General features: G+C 41.4%; 1 protein-coding gene across 1 annotated transcript; it reads left to right on the forward strand.

Annotated features, from left to right (window-relative positions):
* The first annotated feature begins 6,844 nt into the window (after window positions 1-6,844).
* On the forward strand, window positions 6,845-7,631 carry LOC147902624 (histone H4). Its single transcript, XM_087373406.1, has one exon. It carries the CDS (start codon window positions 6,937-6,939, stop codon window positions 7,246-7,248), a length of 312 nt encoding a protein of 103 aa, XP_087229532.1. The 5' UTR covers window positions 6,845-6,936; the 3' UTR covers window positions 7,249-7,631.
* Window positions 7,632-12,585: the final 4,954 nt, after the last annotated feature.

Genomic DNA, 12,585 nt, shown 5'->3' on the forward strand with positions numbered 1-12,585 from the left:
ACTTACCCTTTCTATGGTAATTGATATTATTTCATTCTAAAATAAATAAATGTTATCATTCTCATGAAATAAAGTAAAATTATAATTTATGTTGTTTTACTATTGTCGTCTTATTCTTGCTGCTTGTTGAAGTTTATGCAAAACTCAATTTCAAAAAGGCCTCTTGGCCTCAATGTGCATGTGGGTGTGCAATTGGATCAAATAATGTAAGTCTGGCCCAAATGTGTGCTTGGCCAAGAGGACTTTGTTGTCTCTTATGACATTACTTCTTGCCCCTAATCAGCCCCTTCCTGGTGATTAGCAAGTTTCTCTATAATGAACACCAGTACACCCCATTAGCCACACATCTATACAAAAAATCAGTTGAGCCAAGAAGAACAAGTATTGTGTAAACAAAGAAAGGCAACCACTTGAACTAGGCATCAACAAGATTGAGCCCCAAATAGTGGTTTCCAACAAATAAAAGAGAAAAAAGATTTGGAAAAATATTAGGCAATCTTAACCCCCCCCCCTCTTTAAAAGAAAAACTATTTGGGGGAACCAGTATTTGGGGCATGGAGAGACATTCCCCCCAAAAAAAATTGAAAAAAAAATGGCCAGATGGCCCCAGGTCTGAGTAGGTGCAACTTTGGGCCAGTCGGGGACCGAAAAAAAGTTATTTGGAAAAATATTAGGCAATTTTGAAACCCCCCCAAAAAAAAAATTATTTGGGGGGGGCACTATTAGGCATCCTTAATTTGTTGGGAATCAATATTTGGGGCATGGATAGACATTTCCCCCCAAAAATTTTGAAAAAAAATGGTCAGATGGCCCCAAATGTGAGCAGGCGCGACTTTGGGCCAGACGGGGTCCAGGGGGCCACTATTGGGCATCCTTGATTTGTTGGGAATCAATATTTGGGGCATGGAGAGACATTTCCCCCCAAAAATTTTGAAAAAAAATGGCCAGATGGCCCCAGGTGTGAGCAGGCACGACTTTGGGCCAGACGGGGTCCTTTGGGGTATGGAGAGACATTTCCCCCCAAAAATTTTGAAAAAAAATGGCCAGATGACCCCGTCTGGCCCAAAGTCATGCCTGCTCACACCTAGGGCCATCTGGCCATTCTTTTTCAAAATTTTTGGGGGGAAATGTCTCTCCATGCCCCAAATATTGATTCCCAACAAATTAAGGATGTCTAATAGTGCCCCCCCCATCCCCATCTGGCCCAAAGTCATGGCCCAAAGTCACGCTTGCTCACAACCCGGGCCATCTGGCCATTTTTTTCAAAATTGGTCTCCGTCTGGCCCAAAGTCACAGCTGCTCACACCTGGGGCCATCTAGCCATTTTTTTTAAAAAAAATTGGACATGTTCTATGCTTATGGTACAATTGATCTACAGGTGTTGCTTCTTTTAGATGCTCAAATACTTTTACTTTTGGATGCCAAACATTAGGATATGATATGGATATCATTCATCGCGTCTTGAAGGATATGTTAACTTTGAACCTTCAAAAGCTTTCCACTTCTTTTAATAAAGAAAATTTAACATTTTTTTCCCACCCTTGTCCTGTCCTGTCTTCTTACTGAATTTTTGCATGCTTGATTTCCACATAATTTAAATTTAAAAATGATGTATTTTGTTTATTACATCCAAATTTTTGGTACATTTGAATAAGATCTTTAAAAAATGTTATATAATTGACAAAAATTATAAAAGCAAAGTTTTTTATGCATATTCAATTATAATATCCCCTCTAACTTATATTATTCATGAGTCAAAGTTATTAATTGAATTAAAAAATCAATCTAGCTCTAAATTTAAGCAATACCTAAGAGTAGAACCTTCCCAAAATGTTACTTGGAGTATTCCATGAAAAGCATGTATTACTTGGGGGTTCAAGTTGCCAACTCCCATTCTATGTAAATAATAAATACAAGTGATCACATGCAATTATGTCTGATTGTTTTCAAATGTGATGTAATGTCCAAGAAGTAAATATAACTTCCAAATAGCTACATACATATTTCATATACACAACATAATCCATATTAATTTGTCTCATCCATGCATGAGGTGGTGTATTTTGGCACCATTGGAATTTATTAAGTAAATAAAGACTCATATCTAACTGAACCTACATAATCTTTAAATAGTACATTTTCAAAGACCATATACCCGTTGATTTAAAATCCCAAACACAACATGTACATCTATACCTCATTCACAAGATCCCAAAGACAACCTACTACCTAATAAAGGAATTCATTCTAATGGAATCCAGGCCCCATCAGTTGTTTTCAAGACTTACATCTACACCTCATCGACAAGATCCCACAAACAACTTAGCTACTCTCATCCATGCACAACCTATTGTTCTTCATCACTGATTCATGTAGTAATTCAAAATTGTCCTAGCTAACTAAATACAACAATTAACCTAAAGTAATACATTATGAAAGAATTACTATGATAATTTATAGAACAAAATATAGATATCCAATGTGGTATAAAAAATTTCTTCGTATATTCAATCAAATCATTTTTAGCCAATGCACATGAATGCTTCCATTCAATGAAAGATAGTATTACATCCATGTGCCTTTCCAATAACTTCTTGATCTTTAACTTTTTGATCTATAAAAGAAAATAATAATGCTTGTAAGGCATGCCCCATTGTGGTCGTGAATTCACTTCTCATAGATATTGTAGTAGCGGTGCTTGGTACGTCCCTAAATGATCAATTTTGATGCATCATGACAATTGCAATAAGTAAATCATTAGTATTTCTTTAAAGTCATTAACTTAGTAATAGAAATCATAATATCTACAAAATAACTTCAAATCAAACAAAGCCTAGGAATCAAATCAAATCTTTATTGTGTCCACTACATCATGATTCATAGGAATCCATTTGCTTTTCTCTCTCTCTCTCTCTCTCTCTCTCTCTCTCTCTCTCTCTCTCGCACACACACACACACACACAACATGGGAATCCATCTCTCCCTCTCCCTTCGTCCCTCTCTCTCTCTCTCACACACACACACACACACACACACACACACACACACACACACACATGCACACACACATACACACATTTGTTTTAGTGAAATCTCTCTCTCTCTCTCTCTCACACACACACACACACAATGCATGGGAATCCATCTCTCTCTCTCTCTCCACAACATAGTCCTCTTACCCTCGCTCCCATACAAGCCCCTTTTGAGTAATCCCAAAATAAAGTACTCCTTCAAAATGTGTCTTACATCTGGTCTAGGGGAAGCGGAGCGCTTCATAAATACGGAAAGAATGGGAGAAAGAAAAGAGGAAGAGATTGAGAGGACGAGGCTAAGAGCAAGAAGAGGTTGTGAGGACGTTGAGAGAAGGCTAAGGATATTGAGAGGGGGAGGATGAGGAAGAGGTTGAGAGGAGGAGGTTGAGGGGAGGTTGAGAGGGGGAGGAGGAGGCTAAGAGGAGAAAGAGGCTAGGAGGAAGGTCGGGAGTCAATGGGGATAGTTTGGGGGGCCTCTTGGGAGGTGTTTGGGGGATTGGGGACACTTTTGGAAAATTTTGATTTTTTGGAGGGAAAAAAACTCGTGATTTTGGGGGCCCACAGAGTGAGGGAGGAGGGTAGGGGGACCATGAAAAAGTCAAGGGGGTCTACTAAATGCCCTAGGAGGTGGGGGGGAAAGAGGAGGCAAGTGGGAGCCTAGTGGGGACCAAGGGACGTCTCTCCACCAATGAGAGGCCAATATGGAATCCTCCATTCTTTTAATGCCCAAGCCTTCCCATTGGCTGGTTTACTAATCACAAATATTAAGGGACTAATCCAAGAGGCCCTTTTTGAGTCCAAAATTCCCCTAATGGGTCAACCTTGATGTGCTTGTGCTCAAGTTGTGAGAGGTTGGAAACTTTGGGCTTGGGCTTCTCTTGCCATGGACATTGTAAAACCTACCAAACAAGCACTCAAGCTGTGAGAGGATGAAACTTGCCAAGCCACTCCTCTTAATAGAGGACGTTGTGAAACCTACCAAAACATGTAAAACCTTAATGCTACAGTGTACATTTGACATTAAAAATGCACACTGCTCAAATCATAGATGTTCAACACAGGCTGCAAATGACATATGCACAGTGCTAAGAGGCGGGGTACCATTTCACGAACAAAAAATAGTGGCTCAGCATTCTTTCAACCCATTTGCAATCATAAAAACCTACATGCACATGTTTTGGTTACTTTGAACATGTTGGGGATGCAATGTTGCCCCAATGCTTCCAATACGTTAGTCTTGATAAATCAGAAAGAGGCATTGAGATAAGGAGCCATTCTGGCTGTACGCAAAGCTGATTGCATTGTTCAATTCCAGAAGAGAATCAATCACGGTGGAAGTCGATCAACCTAGCGAGCTTCCTCTCAACAAACCGCGTGTGCCATGGAAAAGACTTAGCCTCAAGGATCCATTGACAATATCCTCTTGGAAAAGACTTAGGGCCTCAAGGATCCATTGACAATATCCTCTTGGAAGACTCCTGTTTTAAGAGTGACTTACTCAAATGCTAAATTGAATTTCGAAAGACTAGAATTGGACGAGGTATACGAAGGGACTTTGAGGGATAATGTCGATTCGAGTGCAGAGCAATCAATCAATCGCAATGGTCTAAGGGACAACGGAATTGTGAAGAGAAATGTTTGTTTGAACGAAACAGCTTTTCAACAAAGAGAAATCATGAGGGAGCATCTTGAGAAGCACATCATCTCAAAGAGACAACAATTGTTTTTCATGGGTTGGAAAGGAAGGGAATGCAAACTATCGTTGGCCCTCTCCCGCACTTGCCAATAGTCTCAACAAAAGCCTTAGAAAGGCCGGCGGATGGTACGATTCCAACAAGAGAAGTGAGATTGCAATTGCGGCTATTGTATTGAGTTCATAGAGAAAGCTCTAAAAATCCAAAGGAGGATGCAAGGGACAAGTTTCGATGAATGTAACACGATTCTTGCAAACAAAACAACCATATCAGAAACACTAATTGGGATTCAGACAAATTAGGCAGATTGATGATCAGAGACAACATATCAGAATCGCTTGGGGCTACGATGTATTAGCAAATAGAATGTGAAGGAAACAAAGTACAGTGCATAAACATGCACATCATACCTTGGATGACATTGAGTTTGTCTGCTCGATCTCCCTTTGCATGCTCGCTTGTAACCTTGAATGCCTACACAGTCGACAGAAATCAAACCATCTCAAGAGATGAAGCTCTCCGAACTATCAATGACTAAGAAAATCAATGGCTTTCTTGCGTTAGCCATTGATTTTCTTGCAGAGCGTGGAATAAAGGCGTCACTGTCTTTTCTTTGACATACCATGAATCGAGGAGGTCGCTTTATGAGCACATCCGCCATTGTAAGTCTTTGCAAGCTCTGCACTCAAACAAAATGTTAAGACTCTTCATAAGGCATAGGTCCTTTGACGAGGTGATAGTGTTGAAGGTTTACGATGAGAGGCCAATAGCCACACATACCCTTATGCGAAACGTTATATTTTTGTAGTACATATTGGATGAACTCACTACCTACGAACACACTACTTGCACATAATTTCTCCATCAATGTGTTTTGGACGCATCAATCCTCCCCTGAAATGATTCACACCTTGACTCCTATTTCAGAAGTGGAATCCTATGCTAACGGATTGGGCCGTGAAATCTACAGTTAGTTCCTTTGCTTGAATGAGCCAATAATGCTACCTGTTGAACATAAGGAAAATTTAATTCAAAAGAACAGAGTACTTATTAGAATTGGTGAGAGAAAGAGAACATAACAACTTGCTCATCCACGTACTTTTAGTTTGGCCAGAGAAAAAAGAAGGGAAACGTTTGTAATATTTGATGCAACTAGTTTTTTCACCTTGGAACGTCGAGCCATGAACAAGTCTTTATAGGGCTTGTAAATTGGTATTGTCACTCCTATTGTCCACCTTCTTTCCTTTCGCTCTCATTTTCTTTGTGCGAACTAGTAGCGAGGCCAACATCAGCCTCCATCTGCATCCGCTGTAAGGACTAGGGCGGGCCTGCTTACAAAATTCTGCTACAATGCAAAACTGGTTAGAATTCTGCTACAATGCAAAGCCGGTCGTGAGATGAGATACCGTCATAGTAGATGACAAAATTAAATGGAACAAGCATCAAGCTCGCTTCATCGTTGGTAGGATTAAGGTAAGGCTTTAATGGGAGGTGTTCCCATGAAATCACCTGCAAATAGAAAGTGTGAGAACCCAAGCTGTTGCAAATTACGAAGATGAACCTTTCTTTAGGAACTCCGATTCTGCGAGTCTAACAAAGCATGAAGGTGCACTGTGACAAAAGGCGTCAATTGAACCCAAGATGTTGCAAATTACGAAGATGAACCTTTCTTTAGGAACTCCGATTCTGCGAGTCTAACAAAGCATGAAGGTGCTCTGTGACAAAAGGCGCCAATTGTAGGCATGTTTAGAATCCATTACGCACGAGAGGCCAACATTAAAGATCACATTAACACCAGCCAATGGAATTACAAGAAGTCCAACACGTGCACCAATCCCTATTTAAGGCACCTACAAAATACAAAATATTATTTTTGCCATTTCGAAACACAACCTTGAGTGAGGCCTAAGGCCAACAAGAACCCTTAATGTTAAGAGGGCCAAATTCAAAAAGGGTGGGCGAGCAACAGGGCCCGTCAGATGCCGTTGGGCATCGGACGGTGCAAATGCGAGAAAATCAGATCGATCCCATCCGGATCATTTTCAGTCGTCGGTTAATAAAAGATCGGACGGTACACAGTCATCGTCTCCAACCAGTTCTACTATAAATTCTCAACGAGTCTCCTCTCCCCACTCAAAGTGTCTCCGCCATCGCCAAAGCCACCACAGTTCAAGCTTTTCAACCTCCCTGTCTTCTTCAATCCTTCCATCATGTCTGGTCGTGGTAAAGGTGGAAAGGGCTTGGGCAAGGGCGGTGCCAAGCGTCACCGGAAAGTTCTCCGTGATAACATCCAGGGTATCACTAAGCCTGCCATCCGTCGCCTCGCTCGCCGTGGTGGTGTCAAGCGTATCAGTGGACTCATTTACGAAGAGACTCGTGGAGTGCTCAAAATCTTCCTCGAGAACGTCATCCGTGACGCTGTGACCTACACGGAACATGCCCGGCGGAAGACGGTCACTGCTATGGACGTGGTGTACGCTTTGAAGCGCCAGGGAAGGACGCTGTATGGCTTTGGAGGCTAGGCGTGCTTTTTCTTGCGTCCTCTCTCTTACGGTGTTTGTTAACACCACCCATTCTTGACTATTAATCAGTTCTTGGTACTCAGGGTTAGTTTGATCCTTCCTGAGAAGCGTTGCTTTGACAACACGCCTCCTCAATTCGACTGCCAATGGGTGGTTTGCAGGCATTCAGATAAAATAATTTTGAAGGCTTTTGTTTCGTAGAAAGGTGCATCAGCCATGTCTTCAGGTTTAGCGGTGATTTTTAATCTTGGCTGTTACGTTCCTGATTTCCTGGCATTTCTCGCCCTTGAGCAGGTTAAGGGGGTTAATGTTCTTTTCAGATAATGCGTTTTGTAAGTGCAGGTTTTTTCTAAAAACATGTGGGACCTTGATACTTTTTTGTTCTTATTGTGATTGTGCATATGGAATCAAAGAGTGGTTGGAGCTAAGAGGTCTGACTAGAATTGTGAAGTTGGGTCTAGTGAGACCTCTTAGCTCGAACTCGTGCTTGTATGGGTGCGGTAGACCCAACAATACCCTAGATTGCAATGGGAGTAAACCTTAGGCCCACATTGTCATTAGGTGCTTGATTATGCATGTCTTTAAATCATGTCAAATGTTTAATAAAGTTGTTATGTAAGGCTTGAGATTTTTGATTGTGGATGGAAAAAAGATCACTTGCATCTTATATTACTTATCACTTATTGCTTATTCTCTTTGAGCCACCATTAGAGTCATGCTCTTTGTACCATGATCTTTGGCACAAAATAAATTAAAATTATGTTGTTTGAATTTTAATTTTGGTAGGTTATTTTGATAAATTTCATGAGGCTACACTTAACCACAATCACAATGGGAATTGACATTGTAGTATTGATTAACATAATCTCATACATAGAAGCACTCAATTGAAAAGAAATTGTAGCCACAAGCACAAACCAATTGTCATGTGGGATAAAGCATTTGAAAATGTGCATTGGATGCATTGTAGAGTTTGTATTTTGTGCTATTGTTAATGACCTTAAAAAGCTTGATTGTATAGGGTTGCTTGATAATGTTAGGATGTTTTTTTTTGCCATTGATACAACGAAATTGCAAAGACACTCATTTAGTAAAGTTTAGCAAATTCATATGCCCAAAATCCCCACATCTTGGATTTAAGGTTTATTCTCCAACATTACCTACATGGTGTTTCTTAGCTTAGGGTAGGTTCCTCCTTATGAATCAAAGTGCAATAAATTGCATGAGTAGGATGTAGAACTTAGAACTCAAGAAGTTTGCTACATTTTTGTAAAATGATGGATTACAATCATGATGAAGATGATAGAAGTACGCTAGAGCAATGAAAAAAGGTTTTTAACATAGTCAATTCATACAATGATGAATGTAGTTGCAGATATGAATTTCTTTCCTTCCCATAGTGATGATGAACGTTGTTGTAGATTGAAATTTTTCCTTCACATAATGGTGATGGTAAGAGCTATAGCTAGATGGAGCTACGAGGATCTCACTTGGAGACCTAGTGAAGTGAGTCTCTAACTTGTTGTAGATAGATCATGCTACTTGTTCTAAGTTGATAAAGTTCAACTTAATGAATTGTTTGGGGTGTAGATAGATGCCACACATTTTAGTTCTATGAGAACTGATTTTTGTAATGAGATGGTGGCTATTACCTAGCTTAGGTGTAAGTGTTGTTGATGGTTAGAGCCTAGCTATCCTTTCCTTTGGTTAACAAGGTGATGTAGGGACATTGTTGTTGCTAGTTTTGAGTTCTTTTAAAGCTAGGATGCTCCTTTCATTAAATGTGTACAAGTAATTAACTTTGGCCATCTTATGTATGATCCATGGCCTACGTTGCAAGAAGCCAAGTATGAACCATAGACATAAACACCAACTAAAGCAAACTACTCAAATTTACTAGGTAGCCACCCATTACGAAGTCCTTGCTTTATAATACTTTTGCATCCAAAATGGTCTCTTTCAACATCCTCATTATCATGGCCTCCTTATGTCCTACTAAAATGCATTTTGATTTTTGACCATACAATTGTGGTTATTGCCATGCCATGAATGTAAGGCTAGCACACTTAAGTGTTGACGTGAAGCCAAAATCATCTCCTTGAAAAATTGCCTTGCATTTGAGTTGCTAATCTTTGGGATTAGTGAGGTTAAGGGCCTTGTGATTAAGACTAGTAAGCTAATATGGTTGAGAGGTCATGGGCTAAAACATGGGGTTGATTTGTTGTATTTAGACAAGGATGATATATGAGATGCCCTCCTATGTAAGAGTCGCCAAGGGTTATTGTGGATAACTTTAGTTGAGCAATTGAGCACTCTCTTTTGAGGGTTTTTCTTGGACTACAGGTTGAGCCTTCGAGCATTTAAATGGTTGATGTGGGATGCTATATTGAGGTTTCCTTGTGAATGGATTCTTGTGGTTTGGATGCTATCGTTTTATAGACATAAATGGAGGAGTGCAGTTCTAGCCCATATTTGTTGAGTGGTGGGTTTGCTTGCACTTGATTGTGTTGTTTAATAATGTTTATGAAAGGTTTATGGTTAGATCTGGTGGGGCTTTTACATACATGGAATTGATTTGTGCTACATTTAGCAAGGTTTGGCTTTTGGACATGAAAAGCTGAGTTGAATGGTTGAGAAGTTGGAAAGCAAGTATATTTTATAAGCTTGTGGAAATTTAATTTTAGCAAGTCTTTTAAATTAGCAGCTTTCTAAAAGCATGGTGAAGTCTTTAGACTAGATGCCTTAATTTTAGCCAATTGTGGACGTTTTTGTGCATGATTTGCAAATTTGGGTGTTTCTAGGGTAGATGCCATGCATTCTTCTAAGATTGTTTTGCTTTAGGTTTGTTTTGTGGGTCTTAGTTATCTACTTCAATACATTGGGGTACCTCAAGGTTAACCTTGTGGCAACAAGGGTCAGAAGTGCAATCTAGGACAACAACGATGAGAACATTGTGTGTGTAGAGTAGTAGCAAAGCTCCGCTTGTAATATCTTGAGCCTGAAAGGTGGTATGATGAATCTTAAAGGATGAGGATAGCCAAAATCCTCTCTAGAAAACATCCAATCATACTTGCAAAATCAAGATCTAGAGAGAAAAAGACTAAATTTAGAGAGAGAGATGAAAAACCTATACTTTTTGAGGTTCCCTCACTTTTTGTAGAGACTCAAAAGGTCCCCTCACTTTGTGTAGAGACTCAAAGGTCCCCCCACTTTGTGTAGAGACCTAAAAGGTTCCCCCCAAAAGTGGATGGACTCTTGTCCAAAAGGTCTCCTACAAAAGAGGACCAACCACGAAGGTACTTATGGATTGTGTAGAGACCAACATGTATAAATATATTTCAATGAAATCAAAAGCTCCCACTCTTTGGGGTTCAATGTTCACGCTCACTATTGTGTTCATGTGACTGATCTCCATTGCGTCCATGCTCTCTTACACTAAATAGTGTTCTAGCATGCCCTTACCTTTGCACTCTCTATCCTTGTACTCCCTCCTCCTCCTTCCTTTCTTCTCTCTTCTCCTTCCTTCTCTCTTCTCCTCCTTCCTTCCTCCTCCTCTCTCCTCCTCCTTATGCCTTTCTCTTCTCCTCCTTCCTCCCTCCTCCTTTCTTCCCCCCCTCCTCCCTCCTCCTTCTCCTCCTCCTCCTCCTCCTCCTTCTCCCTCTTCCTCCTTCCTTCCTCCTCCTCCTCCTCCTCCTCCCTCTTCCTCCTCCCCCCCCCTTCTCCTTCCTCCTCCTCCCTTCTCCTCCCTCCTCCTCCTCTCTTCTCCCTTGTCCCTCCTCAACCCTTACCCCTTGAATCTGCAAAGGAGACTAGCTCTCCACTCCTCAACTGTAGACTCCTCATAAGCCCTGTAGCCCTCTTTGAACCTTGGAACTTCTACATAGCTCCCTCAACCTTGTTCCCTTTTGAACCCTAAACTCTCCTTCTAAATCGTAGGAGACTAGCTCTCCACTCCTCAAACTTGGACTCCTCCTAAGCCTTGCAGCCCTCTCTGAATCTTGGAACTCCTAGATAGCTCTCTCAACCTTGTCCCCTTTCGAACCCTAAACTCTCCTTCTAAACCCTTGAACTCCCCTTGAACTCCTATGGAGGCAAGAGCCTCCATCAGTACATTCCATATTCCCTTTTCCCCCCCCACCTCCCCTCCCCCCCTTCACCTTCACCAACCCCTCCACCTCCACCACCTTGCACCTCCCCTCCTCCCCCTCGCTTCCACCTCCACCTCCACCTCCACCCCCACCCCTCCTTCCCTCCACCACCACCACCACCACCACCTCCCCCCTGGCCCCCCCCCCTTTTCCCTCCACCACCACCACCACCTCCACCCCCACTCCTCACCCTCCCCACCCCCTCTCCTAACCCCCTCAAAGGACCTAAGAGCTTGTTAGCCCTAAAGTGCGGACAACCCACCAACTAGGTGGTGCTTGCACAACATCAGATTGCCAACGAGACAATGCTTGCCTGCCACCTGGGGATGCTCGCTTTGGACACCTCAGCCGTCCTAATTTCACTTCAAAAGAAAAGAAAAGAAAAGAACAGAAAAACTTTAACCCTGACTTGTAGATAGTTTAGATTAACTAGGATTGGGTTAGGATAGCGAGGGTGAGTTAGGTTAACTTTCATTAGATTAGGTTAGGTTAACAGGATTAGTTACACTAAGATAGGTTAGTGTAATTGACAGTTAGTATAACTGTCAGTTAGAGTAACTCATTATTAGATCGCTCAGTTAGGTCAACTAATAAGGTCAGCTAGACTTAAGTCCATTCACACCCAAGCTTAGACCCAAGACCCCCAAAAAAGGCTTAAAATTGACTCAAATTTCAGGGTCCATATTTTGCTCATTTGGGACCCACGGATTGAGCTATGGTTTCACACATGGAAACACATGCTACGAGAAATTTTTCCAACCCATCTCACACCATTTCCGCATCCCTAACACTTGTCAATTTGCACCCCCGTGTGGGTCCCTTTTCGCGCTATTTCGCTAATAAGTTTCCACCATGACCTCCGCTTGACGATCCGTCTACACTGGCACGTTCCCCTAATCACGTGAGACAATCCTAGGCACATTTTTAACACGACGGTCCCTACTACACTAACGTATCTCTGATCCCCCTAACATTTTTACCCCTTCTTCGAGGGCTCGTATCTTGGCCATTTTAAGGCCAAATCACACTTAGTCTAAAACCAAGATTCACATACCTAAAGTCCAATATCAAACGATAATTTTCAAGTCTTTTTACCATTGTTTTTAGTCTCGATAGGCGCCATTATGTAGGCATTGATTTTAACCCTTCGATTGTATATTTTTGCTCGAAAAGGTCAAAATCAATTGTA

This window comes from Dipteris shenzhenensis, chromosome 4 (assembly GCF_047967505.1).
Source record: "Dipteris shenzhenensis isolate YYH24624 ecotype China chromosome 4, Dip_SZ_1.0, whole genome shotgun sequence".
In the NCBI taxonomy this organism is placed as follows: Eukaryota; Viridiplantae; Streptophyta; class Polypodiopsida; order Gleicheniales; family Dipteridaceae; genus Dipteris; species Dipteris shenzhenensis.

What these genes read in the sequence shown, in the direction of transcription:
- LOC147902624 (XM_087373406.1), top strand. Translation starts at nt 6,937, where the DNA reads ATGTCTGGTCGTGGTAAAGGTGGAAAGGGCTTGGGCAAGGGCGGTGCC.